General features: G+C 52.8%; 1 protein-coding gene across 1 annotated transcript in view; it reads right to left on the bottom strand.

Annotated features, from left to right (window-relative positions):
- Positions 1–17,463, bottom strand: part of MROH7 (maestro heat like repeat family member 7) — a 41,873-nt gene that overhangs the window by 7,124 nt on the left and 17,286 nt on the right. Inside the window, exons 11-18 of the mRNA XM_059376653.1 lie at positions 16,996–17,172; positions 16,413–16,567; positions 13,908–14,046; positions 10,470–10,660; positions 6,454–6,591; positions 5,272–5,386; positions 894–1,034; positions 72–251 (exon numbers count right to left, since the gene is read on the bottom strand). Of these exons, the coding sequence (XP_059232636.1) occupies positions 72–251; positions 894–1,034; positions 5,272–5,386; positions 6,454–6,591; positions 10,470–10,660; positions 13,908–14,046; positions 16,413–16,567; positions 16,996–17,172 (1,236 nt within the window). The remainder of the gene's footprint in view (positions 1–71; positions 252–893; positions 1,035–5,271; positions 5,387–6,453; positions 6,592–10,469; positions 10,661–13,907; positions 14,047–16,412; positions 16,568–16,995; positions 17,173–17,463) is intronic.

The following is a 17,463-nucleotide window of genomic DNA, read 5'->3' as shown; positions in this document are numbered from 1 at the left end:
CAGCATAGTAAAGGCCACACCCTCCAGAGGCTGCCCCTCAGCCCCCCCAGCCCCCCCATGGGATCCCTTACATCGCTGAAATGGCGCAGCAGGATCTGCAGCATCTCCACATAGACCGAGCTGTCTGTCAGCTTCCGGTCCTGCCCCTTGAAGATGGTCTTGAGGTTGTGGGCTGCCTCCACCACCAGCAGCCCATCCATCCTCTTCAGGCCCTTCACCATGGAGGGCAGAAGGGCCTGCACCTTGGCAGTCTGCGGGGCAGAACCGTTTGGGATGCGGGTGCCAGGTAGAAGACCCAGCCTCTGATTCACTGAGATGACCTTGGTAGGACAGGTGCTCCACCTCCAGGCCTTTGATTATGCCATCCCAGCTGCCTGGAATGCCCTCCCTCAGCCTCTTGCTGTCCCCAAAGTCCTCTTTGGCCTCACTGACTCGGGTCTGGGCAGCCGAGGGCCTCTGTTACCACCCCCTTGCTGGCGCAGGTAGAAGACCTGCATTGCTAGTTAGCTTTCTGAACCTACATCCTGTCCCTTCATCCCTCTATGCCATGAGCTGCCACAGTGCCTGGGAGAGGAAAACAAAGCACTTTTTTTTTTTTTTTTACAATGTTAAGATGCATCAATAATCTGGGCCTCGGTTTCCTAATCTGTAAAATAGGAAAAACTACTACGATCCCCCAACCCCTCCTAGACGTACAGCCTTTATGGTGAAAACAACTGGATTAGAAACTACTTCAATGAGAATAAAGTGTATGGGGAATTATTAAAGGCTATCTGCTTTACAGGCAGGGACAGAAATGGAGTCCAGCATCTGAGAGTCAGTGATAGCCAGGCTCCCTCCTTCTTCCAGCTCAGGGCCAGGCTGGGCCGGGCTCTCCCCTGCCTTCTGCTCACCTTCTCAGTCCTGCGAGCCAAGATAACCAGGCCTCGGATGGACAGCACCTTCATGATGGGGTCCTGGTGGTTCAGGCCTTCTGCCATTCGCCCCAGCGAGTACTCCTCGGGGATCCGCCGCACCTGTTCCATCTGTAGGAGCTGCGGGAGTAACAGGAAGGACTCCCTGAGCCAAGGGGCAGGGTAGCCCCCCACCCTGCTTCCCCAGAGGAGTTGCACTGGATGACCAGGGGCTGAGCATGAGGCATGAATGATGGCTAGCTGGCTAGTGCTGTCCAAGACCAGCCATGTGCATCAGTTTTAAATTTCCTAGTAGCCACATTTAAAGAGCAAGAAAGAAATAGGTGAAGTTAATGGTAGTGATGCCGGACCCAATATATCCAAAGTATTATCATTGCGACTTGTAATCAGTATATCCATTATTGATATATTTTACGCTCTAAAAAAATTTTTTTGAGGACAGTGACTGTCCTCAAAAAAAAAATTTTTTTTTGCTAGGACAGTCACTCGTTCCTGTCCCTACCCAGCCGTCTGTGTTGGTGATGCTGAGCTCTGTCCTCTCTACCTGTCTTCCCTCTGCCCACTGTCCTCCATGAGCTCCTCTGCTCAGGATTTTAACTGGTGTCCCCAGCACATAATGCCCAAGTCACCATCTCCAGTCTATGCTGTGGTCCAGAGCTTCTGACCTGGAAAACCAACAGTTTGCCAGACACCTCCACCCGATGTCCATCAGCACCTCATGGCAAGGCGGCACATGTCACTCTCCAGCTCCGAGGCCCTGTGCTCCCCGCTGCCTTTTCACCATCGGGCCCTGCCTGCCTCTGGGGCCTCATCCACTCCATGCCTCTCTACAGCCCACACTCTTATCACCAATCAGCTTCTAACCAAGCTGCGCATTTTTGTGGAATGATCCAGGTTGTTCTGTCCTCTCTGTGCTGGCAGGATGCCCTTCTGCGAGGGCAGGCACCTCCACTAGAGCCCCAGCTCACCTTGCATGGCTCCATCCAAAACCCGGGCCCCCCTGAAGCCGTTTGTGACGATGCCCCCGGACCTCACCGCACTGGGCTGGACTGCCCCTTCTCTGGGCCCCTGGGAGTCCTGAACGTGGAAACCCGAGTGCCCCTGTCTGCCTATGCATCTGCTCCTGCATTGCCCCGGGGCTTCCTTGGGTTCCTTAAGCGTTACTCCCTGGGTTCCTGTTACCCAACACAAGCTCTGGGGAAAGTATGTGCTTCAGGAACACTTTGGTACAAGAGTTCAGGTCCAACATAAAACATGGTTCCTTTCCTCTTTAGAATTGCCTTTCCTCCTGTGTTCCCATTGCTGGGTCTAGCACCACCACTCCCCCTGCAGTCCTAGCCTAAACCCAGCATCACCCCCATCTCTTTCCTCTTCCCGCCACCCTCCCACCCACAGCAGCCAACTCGTCTTCAGTTCCTGCCTGGTCATCTTCACAAACACTTCTCCCATCTGTTGCCTGGCCTTAGCTCTACTGTGACTACTGAGACCCTGAGTTGCTATGATGAGAAGAGAGAGCTGGGGAGAGGGGCAGAGCCAGGGCCCAGAGGGACAGGAACTGTATAGAAGGGGCTCCACCCACTGCCCTCCCTCTGCCCGAACACACAACTCAAAGTCAGGCCTGCTCTGCACCAGGTTCTGAGCTGCACACTAGATATGCAGAGAAGGGTACTGATGATAATAAATAATAATAATAATAATAGCAATATAGCTGACTCACAGACAGTACTTCCTAGATGCAGGTACTACCCTCGGAGCTTTATGTGAACTCATTTAATCCTCATCAAAACCCAGGTGGCTCAGTCAGTTAAAGCATCCAGCCTCTGATTTCACCTCTGGCCATGATCTCAGGGTTGTGGGATCAAGCCCTGAGTCGGGCTCCAAACTCAGCAGGGAGTCTGCTGGAGATTCTCTCCCTCTCTCTCTCCCTCTGCCCCTCCCCCTGCTCGCATGAGCTCTCTAGCACTCTCTCTCTCTACAATAAATAAATCCTTTTTTTAAAAAACTCTATGAGGTGGGCAATTCATCATCCCCATATTGAAAATGAGGAAACTGAGGCACAGGCAGGTTCCAGGACTTGCCAAGCTCACACAGCTCCCCTGAGTTGCCCAGCCGCTGGAAGCAGCAAGCACACACATTGATGATCACAGCATAGGTGGCTGGGGAGGCAGGGGTTGGGATATGTGAGCTGCATCAAGGTGCCACCCGCAGTGAATGTGGTGGGCCCGGTTCTGGCCGACTGCAGCTCACCTCTCTGGGGAACCGGAGGACTGAACCTGGCTGAGGATACTTGCTCCAGGGCGGAGGGCCACTGCTCAGGGTTCCAGGGGAGTGTTCTGGAAAGGTTAAGCCTAGTACCCCTGACCTTGTGCTGGACATGGGAGCATCCCTTGAGGTTCGTAAAGTGCCGCCACCACCACCATCTCCCTCAAGAACCACAAGTGGTGGCCACTCACAGAATTAGAGAGAAGTGGCCGACCAGTTGGGTAGACCTAGTCAGAATCTCTCTGGACTCCTTGAGCTGTATGACCTTGAAGCATACCCTCGTCTGTCCTCCTGGAGGTGACACATTCTACTGGTGCCTGCAGGGTCAGGCCAAGTGTTCATCTGGGCACTCACTCACCCACGCGATCCCCACTTCACGACATGGTCCCTCCTCCCCAGACTGTCACTCCAGCTGGAGAAGCAGAAGAGATGCAGGAGATGCCTGGAAGAAAATGCTGCCTCCTGTCCATCTGGCAGCTCAGAGGGCACCTCCTCCAGGAAGCCTTCCTTAGCCTTCTACTCTCCGAGCAGAAAGTGAGCCGGCTACTCTGACCCCACTGCAGACCCTGATGACAGCACAGTCCCCAGCATGACCTTGCCCAGAAGGTCACAAGAGACAGCAAGAGTGGCAGTTAGGAGAGTGGGCTTTACAAATGTCTACCGACAGATGAATGGATAAACAAAATGTGGTAGATACATACAAGGGACTATTATTCAGCTTGAAAAGAAAGAATGAAATTCTGAGCCTTGTTAACAACATGCATGAACTTCAAAGACTAATTATGTAGAGTGAAATAAGCCAGACACAAAAGGACATATTGTATGATTCTGTTTCCTTGAAACCTACAACAGCAAGCTCAGAGCCACAACATAGAATGCTGGTTGCCAGGGGCTGGGGAGGCAGTATTTCATGGATACCAGTTTCAGTTTGAGACAGAGGCTGCACTTGGGAAGGAAGATGAACAGTTCTGTGGATGGTGCTGATGGTGGCACAGTGGTGAAAATGATAACTTTTATGTTATGTGTATTTTTCCACAATTTTTTTCTAAATTAAAGAGAGGGGCGCCTGGGTGGCTCAGTGGTTAAGTGTCTGCCTTTGGCTCAGATCATGATCTCAGGATTCTGGGATTCAGCCCTGCATCAGGCTTCCCGCTTGGTGGAAAGCCTGCTTCTCCTTCTCCCACTTCCCCTGCTTCTGTTTCCTTTCTCGCTGTCTTGCTGCCAATTAAATAAATAAAATCTTTTTAAAAAATAAAATAAAATAGAGAGACAGGGGAGGAAAGAGTAGGTTTGAGAACCCAAGAGTCTGGGTTTGAATCCTGAGTCTGCCACTTACAAGCTGCATGGTCTTGCAAAATTGACTTAAATCAGTGCCTCAGCTTTCCTCCTCTAAAACGGGGGTTGAAATGGCATCTGCATCATATTAAGTGAATCAATATGGGTAAAACTCTAAGAACATGCCTGGAAGAGAGTAAATGCTCAATAAATGTTAGCTATTATTGCTGGCGGGTCTCCTCTTCTGGGTCCGACCCTAACCAACCTTATGATTCATCTCTCCCAGCACCCCCAGTATCCTCCACACACTGAACTCAGCTTAGATGTCACTTCCTCCAGGAAGCCCTCCCTGATGCTCCGGCCACCACCATTACCACCTCAAGTCTCCTATTCTCCCACCATAGCCTGGACTGCCCCCATCAGAGCACAAGTCACTTCATGCACCCCATTTTATAACTGGGGCATCCTCTGGCTTCTCTGCCACACTGAGAATTCCCTGAGGCCTGGGCAGAGTCAATTTCATATTTGTACCTCCAACCTTGCATCTCTAGTCTGGTGCTTGGCACATGGCAGTGCCCACCAAAGGTTGGGGGGTGCCTGGGCATGGGAATCTGGAAAGAGTAGAATGGATGAAGGAGTGGAGAGAGGAGGAGCAAAGGGAGATCCTACGAGGTCTTTATATCCTAGAGCAATCGTGCTTGTGAAATTCTCCATTGCTAAGTACTGTTTGTGCAGGAGAAATGACTGATAATGTGAACTGAGGCCTGGGCTCCAAGCAGCGGGGGAAGAGCCTTGCCCAGTGCCCACGCCCGCTTGGTACCTCCACGTAGAAGGCGGTGGCCGTGATCTTGTGCTTTTCGTCGCCTCGCTCCAGGAGCGGGATGAGCAGGTAGAGGATACGGCACAGCTCCTGGCAGGAGTAGTGCACCATGGCCCTGGGGGTGAGGCAGGGTGAGCAGTCCTCAGGCTCTCCAGCCCCAGGGGACCTGCTGGGGGGCTGGGAGGGTCTGGCCTGACACTCTAAACTCTGAGCAAGTCAGGGGCAGCTGGGTTCCTGGGTTCCCAGGATTTCCCATCTGCACAGAATCTCGGAGGCCGTCTAGTTTAACTGCTTTGTTTTACAGCTGGAGAGCCTGAGGCTCAGAGTGGGAAAGCTTGCCCAAGAGCACAGAGCACAGATCCCTACAGCAGAGTAGGTGCTCAATAAATGCAATTGTATTCTGAGACCCCTGGGGGGCGGCAGCATCCTGGGCACTCAAGGTGCAAGGTTAAGGAACAGTGTTCCTGCAGGAGTCACATCGTCAGAATCGAGGTGCCCCTTCCCAACCCCAGGGGAGGCTGTGTATGGGGGCCAGGGAAGACCCCGGTCTGTGTCAGCTGATCATCTCCTAGCCTTGCCACTTCCTGGCTGTGTGACCTCTGATACATAACTGTCCCTCTCTGGGACCTTGGGATCCTGCTGTGCAAAATGCAGGCTGATGATCCCTGTCCCACCAGTCAGCATAATGACCATGAAAGCTAACCTGTGCTACGCTCTTCCCATATACCAGGGGCTGTACCGAGTACTTTAACCCTCATCCTAAGCTCTGGTGATGGGTCCTATTATTATTTCCACATGACTGAGCGTAAAGCTTAGAGAGAGGCAAGAACTTGCCCTGGGTCACACAGCTGAGAGGTGGTGGGCTGGGATCTGGACACAGGCAGACCAGCCCCAAGGCCACACTCTGAAGGCCTTGGCTATACTGCCATGCCTGTATGAGCGTAGGAACTAAGGTCCCCATACAGTGAGAAAAGGGGTGTCGTAAGTAAGCGAAGGGCTGTGCGGTTGCCAGGCACTGTCCCAGCCGCACTCAGTGTCCACGGAGGGTGTGGCCACCCACTGAGGTCGACCATACCCTGCCACTTAGAAGAGGTGCGGGACTGAGGGAAGGGTCTTGCCCAGAGAGAGATGCAAACCCAAACCTCTCTCTCCAACCCCTGCGCCGGGCCATCCCAGCCTCACCTGGCCAGCAGGGACACTCCCCGGTGGTGGTTCTCCGCCTGCTCCATGAGCTCCCAGCCGCCCTGGTCCTCCAGAAAGGTGGCCTCATATGAGCAGCCCATCCTCAGCAGCAAGGTTTTCACTACCTTGACCACCCAGCTGCCAAGACAAGGTGGCTGAGACCTCATGACCCCCGCTCCCCTCCCCCACCACACAGGGGCCGGACCTCCCTCCAGCCTGCCTCTTCCCACACCCCCTCCTGTCAGCTCCCATCTAGTCAGACAAGCTTCTCTGAGACCTGCTGATGCTGAGGTAGCAGTCCTCGGTGTACCCACCAAGAGCGGTTTTTTAAAAAATTGTTAGCTTTGAGAGTCAACAGAGGCAAAATTCCCCCAAATGGTGTTTTATCCTTCCTTTTCTCCTGAGCCTCTTTCCCTGGAAAGAGAGGTTGGAGCCAGACCTCCCCAGACCTCTGGGGTCTGCCTCTCTCCCCCTTACCTCTCCCCCTCACACCCATGCCTGGGCAGCTCTCTGGGGGAGAGGTCATCCCTCCTCACTTGCACAGTCTCTTGTTGGCCTGAGGCCTTCACCCTCTTGGGGCACTCAGAGGGATTCCCGGACCTGGATGCCCAGCAGAAGGCCCTGGGCAGTATAGGCAAGGTGGGGGGGCTTTTATAACCTGTGGATGGAGGAGGCTGGAACCCAGTCCTCTGTGCTTTTGAAGCCCCAGCATGGTGCTGGGAAGGAGCAGCCCTGTGCGGATGCCCCACTATGTCCTGGGTACTGGGTGTCCGCAGATGTGTATGTGTACCTATAGGTAAACCTTTAATAAAATGGAAATGGACAGTGTGTGGAATGAAGTTTACGTTTAGACAAAGTTTTCTAGAAACGTCAACCCTCATGTTTAAAGAGTTTATCACATGTGGACATACGTCAGGAGATACTGAGAGTGGGTGGTCCTCATGATTCAAGACAAAGCAGCAAAGCATTCTGGAAATTGCGTAATGTTTGGGAATTCACTTTTAGTTTTGATGTTTTGGGTTTTGTAATAACTACTGATCCAATGGGAAAAGTCAAGCTTCTATGAAGACCCGGGCTTTCAGAACCATGCAAGCTTCCTGCTGATTCTTAGACACACATGCTGTCAGTTACAGTCCTGGACCAGCAAAGTCACACACACATGGAGGGAGAAGGAGGCAGGCTCCCGGTGCTGCCCACCCTGAAAGCCTAGGGCTTGCCCTCCCCAACTCTCCCTCTCCCCAACGATTCCCTTCCCCCCAGAACACTGGCTGAATAGCTAAGCGGAGATGTGCAAGTTTTCATTAGAAGGAAGGTTCTACCTTCCATGCCGAGCATCAGCACCTTGAACTAAGACCGAGTGAGCCAGCTGTGTAATGTTCTGCTCCATGACTTGACCACCCAGTGTCCCCATCTCCAGGAGCACTGGTCACTTTCTCTCTACCTGGCTTTAGACTGTCATAGCTCTTACCCAGACCACATCTACCCGGTGTCGGTGTGTGCAGCTGAGGAACTCGAAATTAGGCTAAAGCTTTTGGACACAGTGCCACATCATTCCTAGGTAGGCGACTCTACTCTTCCACCACGCCCTTGATTGGGTTCCAAGTTTTAACAAAAATGACCCTACCCATCGTCCTTCCTCCCCACCCTACTCCCAAAGATACACCTCTGGAGCCCCAGGTGAGGTCTGTGCTGCTTTGTAAAAAGGCAGAGGTGACAGCATAGGGAGGAAGGCTGTGGGTAGTGGTGCAGGTCCTTTGGCTCCCCGAAACGCCCACTCTGTAGGCTTCACCTTCCCAGAAGGTTCTCAACTTTTCCCAGTGAAGTGGAGCCAGCACTGCCCTGTCCCTGCTGTGGGATGGGGGTGCCAAGGACCCAACAGGGAGCTGCACTGAAGCCTGAGGCTGCCTCAGGGCACAGCAGCTGGACCTTTTGGAGGCGGACACTGGGGTTCTCTCCAGCTCCCCTCCCCAGGCCTTGCTCAGGGAGGTCCTCCAGGTCGAGAGATTGCAGCCTTTATCACTTGATGGTTGAGACCTTTCCACTGTGTGTTCCTCTTCCTCCTCCAGTGCTTCTCTACTTCCCCCTGGTTTTGTTTCCCCTGGAGCCCACCAGCTTCTGGAGTCAGGGCTGCCACCCTCACAAGCACCAGGGAGTCAGAGGTGGTGCTGTGGCCCTGGCATGGGATGTCCCACTGGGACGCAGGGTCCTGTTTGGTCCTTACAACACACCTGCAGGGCAGGAATCACTTACCCCATTTCATGGGCAAGCACACCAGGCTGCCAAGAGGTTAAAGTGGTTTACCCAAGGGACAAAGCCTAAATGATGGAACCACACTCAAATCCGAGATGTTCAGACTTCAAGCCCAGCCTCACAATGGCTTGCACTCAGCCCCTCAAAGTGTGCCTCTCTAAGCATTCCACACAATAGAAGCCAAAGAAAAGACTGAGACACTCGACTGCATACAAACTTAAACCCTCTGTATGGCAAAGACCATAAAATAGTTACCACTTAAGTGGAATACATGTGACAAAGAGTTACCATCCTTAATATATAAAAAGCTCTTACAAATTAACAGCAACAAAAAAATTCTCAACAGTCCTATATAAAATTGGGCAAATGTTGCTCAAAGAAAAGGAAACACAGGGGCACTGGGTGGCTCAGATGGTTAAGCATCTGACTCTTGGTTTTGGCTCAGGTCGTGACCTCAGGGTTGTGAGACAGGAGTTCCACGTGGGGCTCTGTGCTCAGCACAGTCTGCTTGAGATCCGCTCTCTCCCTCTCCCTCCCCTTCTGCTCCTCCCCCGTTCACACATGCACTCACTTTCTCCCTCTCAAATAAATAAAATCTTTATAAAAGGAAAACACATATGGCACTTCAACCTCCACTTCAAGCGTAGTAATAGAAAATGACAGCATTTTTTTTTTTCAACTTTCAGATCAGCGAAGACATAAATATCTTCTGTTCCACTGTGCTGGCCGAGGTGTGGGAGACGGCCATTCTCATGCCCTCCTGGACACAGCAACCCCTGGCAGAGGCCATGTGGCCAACTGAGTGCTTGAGAGGGCACTCTACCTTCCCTTTCATCACTCACTGGTCAAGAATGTTCTCCGCCCCTTATCCCTATCCCAGCTCGCGATTAAAATGCAGAAGCCCTTCAATGCACCCAGTCTCCTTTCGGGAATTTGTCCTACATTGTACCATCACATGTGTGCGTAAAGACATATAAACGAGCTCATTGCAGCTTTGTCTGTAAGTGCAAAGTACCTAAACCAAGAGGATCCTGGTTAAATAAATTACAGTACATTCCGCTCAAAGGGTATTATGAAGCTATTCAAAAAAAAAAAAATGACACAGATCTCTATGTCTGTTCTTCTAGGACAGAGTATATGCTAAAAGCAAAACTGTAACTGTAAAGGACGTTACTATTGGTATAAAAACAGAAACAGACACGTGTGCTTATCTCTGCATCAACCACCTGTGGAAGGGTATGAAAGAACCTGGTTCTTCTGGGGAGGCTCACTGGGTAAGGAGAGGAAAGGAAACTCACTTTTAATGCCTTTTGAGATCTTTACCCACATGTATGTATTACCTATACGGGTTAATAATGAAAAATAAGATGGTGAGGGGTGCCTGGGTGACTCAGTAGCTAAGCATTCCGCTCTTGATCTCAACTCAGGTCATGATCTCAGGGTCGTGGGTTCAAGGCCTGCATAGAGTCCACGTAAAAAAATAAATAAATAAATAAAATAAAAAGGTGGAACTTGGATACAAATCTAATACAAATGATATGTCTAGGGAGGGAGGATGAAACATGAAATTGTGAGCTCCTTGGGGGAAGGCTTATTTTTTGCTGTCATCCAGCACTGGGCAGGTCTGAAACACAGCACTCCTAAAAATAGGCTTCTGTTTTCTCTTTTAGTCCCAAAGCTAATTCTACCAACTGACTGCCCTCAAGGTGTTAGGAAGGGCCCTTGCTAGTGGCCTCCCCCAGCCAGGGAGAGCAAGACATACGTACCGCACAGGTATGAAGATGGAAGGCGGAGTGTCTTTCCTGGCATCCTTGCAGAAAGCCATGCGGCTGGGAAAGTGGAGCCCGATGTGGTAATGGACCTGAATGAGCAGGGCCAGGAGCAGCTGGGGATAGATACGCCTCACACGACCCACGCAGCTGTTGACCGACAGGAGCTCACACAGGCCGCTGGCTGCCTGGGGGCGGAGGGGAGGCTGGCTGGAGGCTCCTGGCAGGGGTCCGGACAGCTTCTCTAGCAGCTTGGACCTGGATCTTTGCTCTTCTCTCACTCCAATTGGTAGAGCCCAGATCTCTCCACCCACCGTGCCCCCACACACACTCCAACTCCTGGCTCTCTGGGTGAGCCCTAGACCAGCACAGCGGCCTGCCTCTTTGGTGGTGACACGACTGTAGAAGAACTGGATGGAGGGCTCCTCTCTCATCGTGGGTGAGGTGCAGTCTTGATCCCGTTGTGCAGGCGAGGAGACACCTCAGAGGGGTGAAAGCACTTACCGTGGTTGCCCGGCCCTTGGGACAGAGCTGGCACTGAAGCCCAGGCTTTCAGACACCAGCTGCACATGCCCTCCCTCTTCCTCATTCATACATGGGCACAGAGACCATGATGGCGCTCCCATTGTCCCTTCACTTCAGGCCATTAAACCTGGCTGCCCTCACTGCCTCCCCTGCTGCCCAACAAACCGGAAGAAACAAATCCCAGCTTGAGTGGGAGCCAGGGAGGCCCAGTCCTCAACTCTGTCACTCCACCCCTACAGGTCACACCCTGCCTTTTCTATCCACGACTGCCCACACCAGCCCCCCAAAATCCTGGGAACTTGGCTTTATTAGCGTTTTGTCCACGACTTTCCCTGGGACCTGACGGGTGCTCACCATCCAACCTCTCCACCTGCCATTCATCTCTGGTCCTGGCCTGGGCCCGCCTCCTGCTCCACCCACCAAGGCCTCTCTCACTGGTAGGAAGACAATGCAGGGGCAGGGGTGGTGGTGCTGGGGTCACAGACTGGATGGCTCCTTCCCGCCCCACAGTTCCCTGGCCCTCTCTGAGCTTCAGATCCATCCATCCTGTCAAGGGGTGGGGGGCTCACCGGTCCTCTTCCCACCAGCCCCACAGGTGTGGTGGAGAGTGATCAGGGGAGAGGTGAGAGTGCTTTACAAAGAAGTGACCAGGATCTGTGCTCTCATGCTAGCTGACCCAAGGGAAGAGAATTTGTCAAGTGACAGAGCCCACGGCATGTTCCCAGGGAGATAAGAGACAAAATGCGGGCTGGATGAGAACCAGGAGTGGCACTTAAAAATTTGTGCTTTACAGCCTAGGAAACCTTTTCTTTCTTTCTTTCTTTCTTTTTTTTTTTTTTAATTTTATTTATTTATTTATTTGACAGACAGAGATCACAAGTAGGCAGAGAGGCAGGCAGAGAGAGAGGGGGAAGCGGCTCTCTGCTGAGCAGAGCGCCTGATGCGGGACTTGATCCCAGGACTCTGAGATCATGACCCAAGCTGAAGGCAGAGGCTTAACCCACTGAGCCACCCAGGCACCCCTAGGAAGCTCTTTCACACACAGTATTTCACTCTTCTGAAAAGGGAAGCTAGACAGGGTGGGACTTATTACCGCCCATTTTACAGATCAATATACCAAGGCTAGAGCAGGGGGAAGTGATTGACCGAGATTATATAGTGAGGCAGTGGCAGAGCTAAGATAAGCCTCTTGGACTCAAAGCCTTTACGTTTTTCAGTAGACCAAAGATAATGATTGTATCCAAAGAACATGGTTGTGCTGTAGAGAAAAGTCTCTAGTGATGGGCCATAGGGCTCTGCTCTTGGCTCAATCTTGGTCACTGTTTATCAATACGACGAGATAAAAATCTGTCCAGGCTGTATCTGTGCTCAAACTATGCTTCAGCAAAATGCACAGATGAGTGACTCACGAATACAGCAAGACACATTCCTTGAGGAAGGAGAGGATGAAGGACCAAATCAGGGAAGGAATGGAGGCTCATGCCTTATTCGTAGACCTCAGCGCTGGGGGAGAGAGGCAGAGACCCCCAGTGGTGAAGCACAGGATTCAGAGGTAGGAGATCTGGGCTTGACTGCTGGCCTCACCAAGCTCTATGACCTTAGCTAAGTCCTGGGATGTGACTGAGCCACAGTGTCCCCCTCCGTAAAGGGGTTACCACCCATGTCTCCACCAGCCATGTCTTTATTTGCTTCCCTCCACCAGAATATCTTGCTCTCTGCTGAATCCCCAGAACTCATGAGTGTGCCTGGTATATAGTAGGTGCTCAATTATGAATAATGAATAAATAAATCAGTCCAACGGAACTTTTTTTGAGTTTGCGCCAGGTATACGTCAGACATTGGGGATATTATGGTCAGCAAAAGAGGCTCAGGCACTGAATTCATGCATCTCACAGATTACTTAAAGGACCCCACACATTAGTGTCAAATTAAACACAACAGGGTAAACCCCTCCAAGATAAAGCATGTGAAGCAAAGTGTAATATGAACAGATGTGATCAGGTCAGGGAGGTACGGGAGGGCTTCCCTGAGGAGGTGATGCTGGAATTGAGAGCTGAGGGATGAGTAGAAGTTAGGTTAGCAGAGAACAGTTCAGGAGAGGGAACAGCATGTGCAAAGGCCCTGTGACAGAGATAGCATGGTGTGTAAGCATTTCTGACAAAGAACAAGGCTGGATGCATGCAAGTAAGAGGGACCATGGAGTATGGTAAGGCCCAAGAGGGGTGTGGGGCCTTGCAACATCAGTAGAAATACCGTGTTATTCTCAAGGACAAAGGGAAGCCACTGATGGGATTGAGAAGAGCAGAGGTGTATTCTCACAGATTTTTTGGCTGCAGTACAGATTGGAGGGGCTGAAGTGGAAGCAGCAAGATGAACAGGGGTGCTGTCCAGAGGGCTAGGGCCAGGGTGACAGTGACAGAGGCAGAGAGAAATCTGTCTTTCTGCCCAGTCACCTCCCTGCAGTCAGAGCCACCTTTCCTCTGTGTTCTCAGGTATGAGCTCAGAGCCCCGCAGCAAGCATGTAAACATGTTGCATCACTAAATGAAAGAAGGAGTTACCTCATTTTATCTTCACCACCACGTGAGGCAGGCTCCCTCATCAGTATCCCATTTACAGACACAGGGGCTGAGCCTCAAGCGGAGAAGTGACTTGCTCAGGTCATAGATTAGTATGGGAATCCAAGCCAGCTCTTAGACCCGGGTCTGCAAGTCCCCCCTCCCTGCCTACTGCCCTCCCTGTAAGTAGCAGCAAGATGCTGTCCAGGGGGTCACAAATAGCAGGCTGGAGACAGACCCACCTGAGCCATACAACTAGCTCCTGGCAGAGCAGGGTGTGCTGAGCTGGGCAGGAGGGCAGGAGCAGGGAGCGCAGGATGGGGTAGTCGTGAGGTAGGCCAGGCAGGGGCTCACCGCAAGGGGCACGATGGAGGTCCGGCCGTTCTTGGTGAAGGGCTTCTCCTTCAGGCTGGTCAGGAGCAGGTCCAGGAGGTCTCGGACGTCACAGCTGGGCTTGCGCAGTATCAGCTGCCTCCACATCTCTGCACCATTGCTGGAGGGTTGGTGGGTGGAGATGGTTAGTGAGGACCAGGGCGCTGGGCCCACCCTGCCTCCCAGTGGTTTGGGGATGGAGAAAGCAAGATACCATCAAAATGGTATCCATGGGTGTCCCAGTGAGGAATGATTCAGAAAACACTCTCTAAGAGGCAGAGGGCTCACAATTCTTCAAAACCCTATTTCCATGTATTATACCAAGTGCTTTATACTCAATTTATTTGGCAAACATGGAGCATCTTCTGTACCCCAGGCACTAGGCAAATCCCTGGGCGTATAGATGTGAACAAGGTATTCAAGATCCTCAATTCCACTGAATTCTCAAAGGACACTCAAGTTGGGTTGTTATTCCCATTTTACAGATGCGGAGTTGAGGCTCAGAGAGGTGACATCGTTAGTCTGAGATATTACAGATAATGAGCTGCAGCGTCAGGAAATGACCAGGTTTGGCACCTTCAAAGCCAGTAGTCAGTCATTCCTCTATGCCAGGAGACCCCTTAGGGCCTGGACCTTGCATTTGTCACATAATATCAAGGAGTGCAAGGCAGTACTCCAGGCAGAGGAAAGCCTCTGGACCTGCCAGCACCAGACTGTGGGCATTCCTATCAATTGTGGGAAGCCAAAAGCATGGGCAGGCCAGTGGTGCACAAAAGGGTTAACGGAACCCTTTCCCCTCTGCATGAGCATTTGAACCTTCCATTAACTTTCCAGCTCTGTTCCCCTGGAAACCTGATAAAGATAGTATGTCAACTATGTTGCTAGGCAACATTGCTTATGGTGAAAATGACCCAGTTGGTAAATTGCATCTGGGCTGGGAGGGACTATAAATGAACTATAAGAACCGAAGAGGACGCTGTTGCATGGAGCCTCCCAGGGAGCAGTGACTCTTGGGACTGCGCTTGTCCCCATGGGGACCCCAAAAGCAAAATCTCTAGATCTTTCGTAAAAGAGCAATTCTAGGGGCACCTGTGTCGATCAGTGGGTTAAAGCCTCTGCCTTCAGTTCAGGTCATGCATAATCTCAGGGTCCTGGGATGGAGCCCCACTTAGGGCGCTCTGCTCAGCCAGGAGCCTGCTTCCCCTCCCCCTCTCTGCCTGCCTCTCTGCCTACTTGTGATCTCTCTGTCAAATAAATAAAATTTGGGGGGGGGAGGAGCAAGAGCAATTCTCAGGAGCCATTTCAGCCAGGGCAGTCCTACACCTCTCGCTGGGAGGCCCAAGAGTCCAGCTCTCAAGCCCAGAGGGAAGAATAGGGTGAGGCACGTGAGGCATCCGGGACACTAGATGGAAGGCGGCCACGCTAGCGTGGCACCTGAGAGCCCAGCCTCCTTCCATCTTGTACCGGCTCTGTCTGGCTGGCCCACTGGGCTGCCACAAGGACTTCTGGGAGCAGGAGCCCCTGCCACTGCTGTCCTCCATCCTGAGCGACTCTGATGACAGGTGTGGCCCTGCCAGTCTTGAGTCTGAAGGGTTGGTGATTCCAAGAAACCCTCTGGAGGCTAGTGTGGGCAGAAAGGGTGAAATTCTTCCAGGTGGGAGCACGGGGACCTGACACCCTAGCTCTCACCTTCCCAGCCAGTCTCCCTGGCCTCTATAAATGACACGAGCTCATCACACACCTTGGTGCAATTCTGCGTGAGCTCCCGTATAACTATCTTAAGGTGTGGGCCACGCTCTGGCTGCCCTGTTCTATTCATTCAAAGGTGTGGGAGTGTTTCCTGGGCTGGGAGGCTGGAGCAGTCAGTCTGGTCTCTCTGGCCACAGTCCCCTCTGCCCGTCAGACCACAAGATCCTGAAGGCTGAGAGCAGGAAGCTTGGTCCTGTAGAGTCCAGCCCTGGGCAGGCCCTCAGCTCAGCTTGCTATGTTGCTTGTCACAACCAGCCATCTGGAGTGGGAATCATGCAGGGAATATTTCCCTCTTTTGTCTCTGGGGGGAAATGAAGCCCAGAGAGGACAAGTGAACCACCCAAGACCACACAGTAGCCAGAGGCAGAGTCAGGGCCAACACTCAGACCTCCTTTCTAGGGCCTCCTTAGAGATCTGGGCTCAGAGCTGATCAAATCTGAGTTTAGGTTCTCATCCTGTTGCTTGCTCCCTGGGTGCCAAGGACAAGGAACTTCACCTCAGTCTCCCCATCTGCAGAGTGGGGTTGTTGTACTAAGGACAGAAGGGATTAATGCTCCACATGGATACCCGGCAGGGCTTCAGAAGTGCTTAATGGCTGTCATAAGCATCTCAGATCATACAGAAAAGGGGAGCTAGGAGGGCCAGGGCCTGCTCTGGGTGGGAGGACAGGTTCCCAGCCCAGGGTGAGGGCTGCTCCAACCCTCGGAGGTGTGATGGCAGGAGCCCCTCCGTGGGTACCTGTCCAGTGGCAGGGGGCACGTGAGCAGGGCCACAACCACCTCGGTCATGAAGGAGCTGGCCAGGAGGGAGACGGGGAGCAGGGCCACCTCGCGGGCCCGTGGTTCCTGGATGTAGTTCAGCTGTGTGTAGATGCCTTGCATGATTTCTGGGATCTGGGGCACAGCCAGAGCAGCCGTGAGCAGCCAGGAGGCCAGTTGGAGAAGCCAAGGCAGGTGTGGGGAGAGTAGGGATAGGGGAGGAGGAAAGAAGTGGGGGTGACAGGATAGAGGGGCAGGGGGGAGGGGAGAGAGAAGAGGGCAACAGGAGAGAGATGGGGATTGGGGGGGGGGCAGTGCACCTGCTCCTTCCCTGGGAGACAGCCAGCTGTGTCTGCCTTCCCCACTGCCCCCAGATCATTAAGTGAGTTCTTTCTTAACCACAAGTAGGAAGCACCTAGAACTCAGCCACTACCACCCCTACCCTGCTCCAGGGCTTAGGGGTTCCCACACTCCCCACCCTGCCCCTGCCAGACGGTGGGTCCCAAGGGATGAGCAGCCCTGTGGGGACTCCCACCTCAGCCACTTCCCACAGGGAGCCTTACCACCTCCAGCACCCTGTGGCGGTACCATTCCAGCACCGAGCTGAGCGTGACCTCCGAGGCTAGCTGCATCATCTCCCCAGAGTCCTTGCCCCGGGCCTCTGAGCTGCCTTTCAAGCCTTCTAGGGCTGCTAGCAACAGGTCCTTAACCTGCTGGGGTCCCAGGAAGTCTCCAAACTCCTGAAACAGAGGCACAGAGATACAGACCCCACGGACGGGTGGCCAACCCTTTGGGGAGGAGCTAAAAGAGAGGGGAGACATGGCCCCTGCCCCCAGAATGAGCTAGCATCCCTCCGGCACAGCTCTGAACCGGCTCTGAACCGAGGAGGAGGGGGTACTCAGGGTGGGCCCGTGTGGTTGGGGAAGGCTTCCTTAAAGGGACTTGAGCCTGGAGAGATGGAAACATGGGGAGGAGACACTGGGGGGGGGGGGCTGGCACTGCCCCTCCCCCATTTCCAGGAAGGCCCAGAG

This window comes from Mustela nigripes, chromosome 14, assembly GCF_022355385.1.
Source record: "Mustela nigripes isolate SB6536 chromosome 14, MUSNIG.SB6536, whole genome shotgun sequence".
Classification (NCBI taxonomy): Eukaryota; Metazoa; Chordata; class Mammalia; order Carnivora; family Mustelidae; genus Mustela; species Mustela nigripes.
This window is presented reverse-complemented; position numbering and strand designations above follow the sequence as displayed.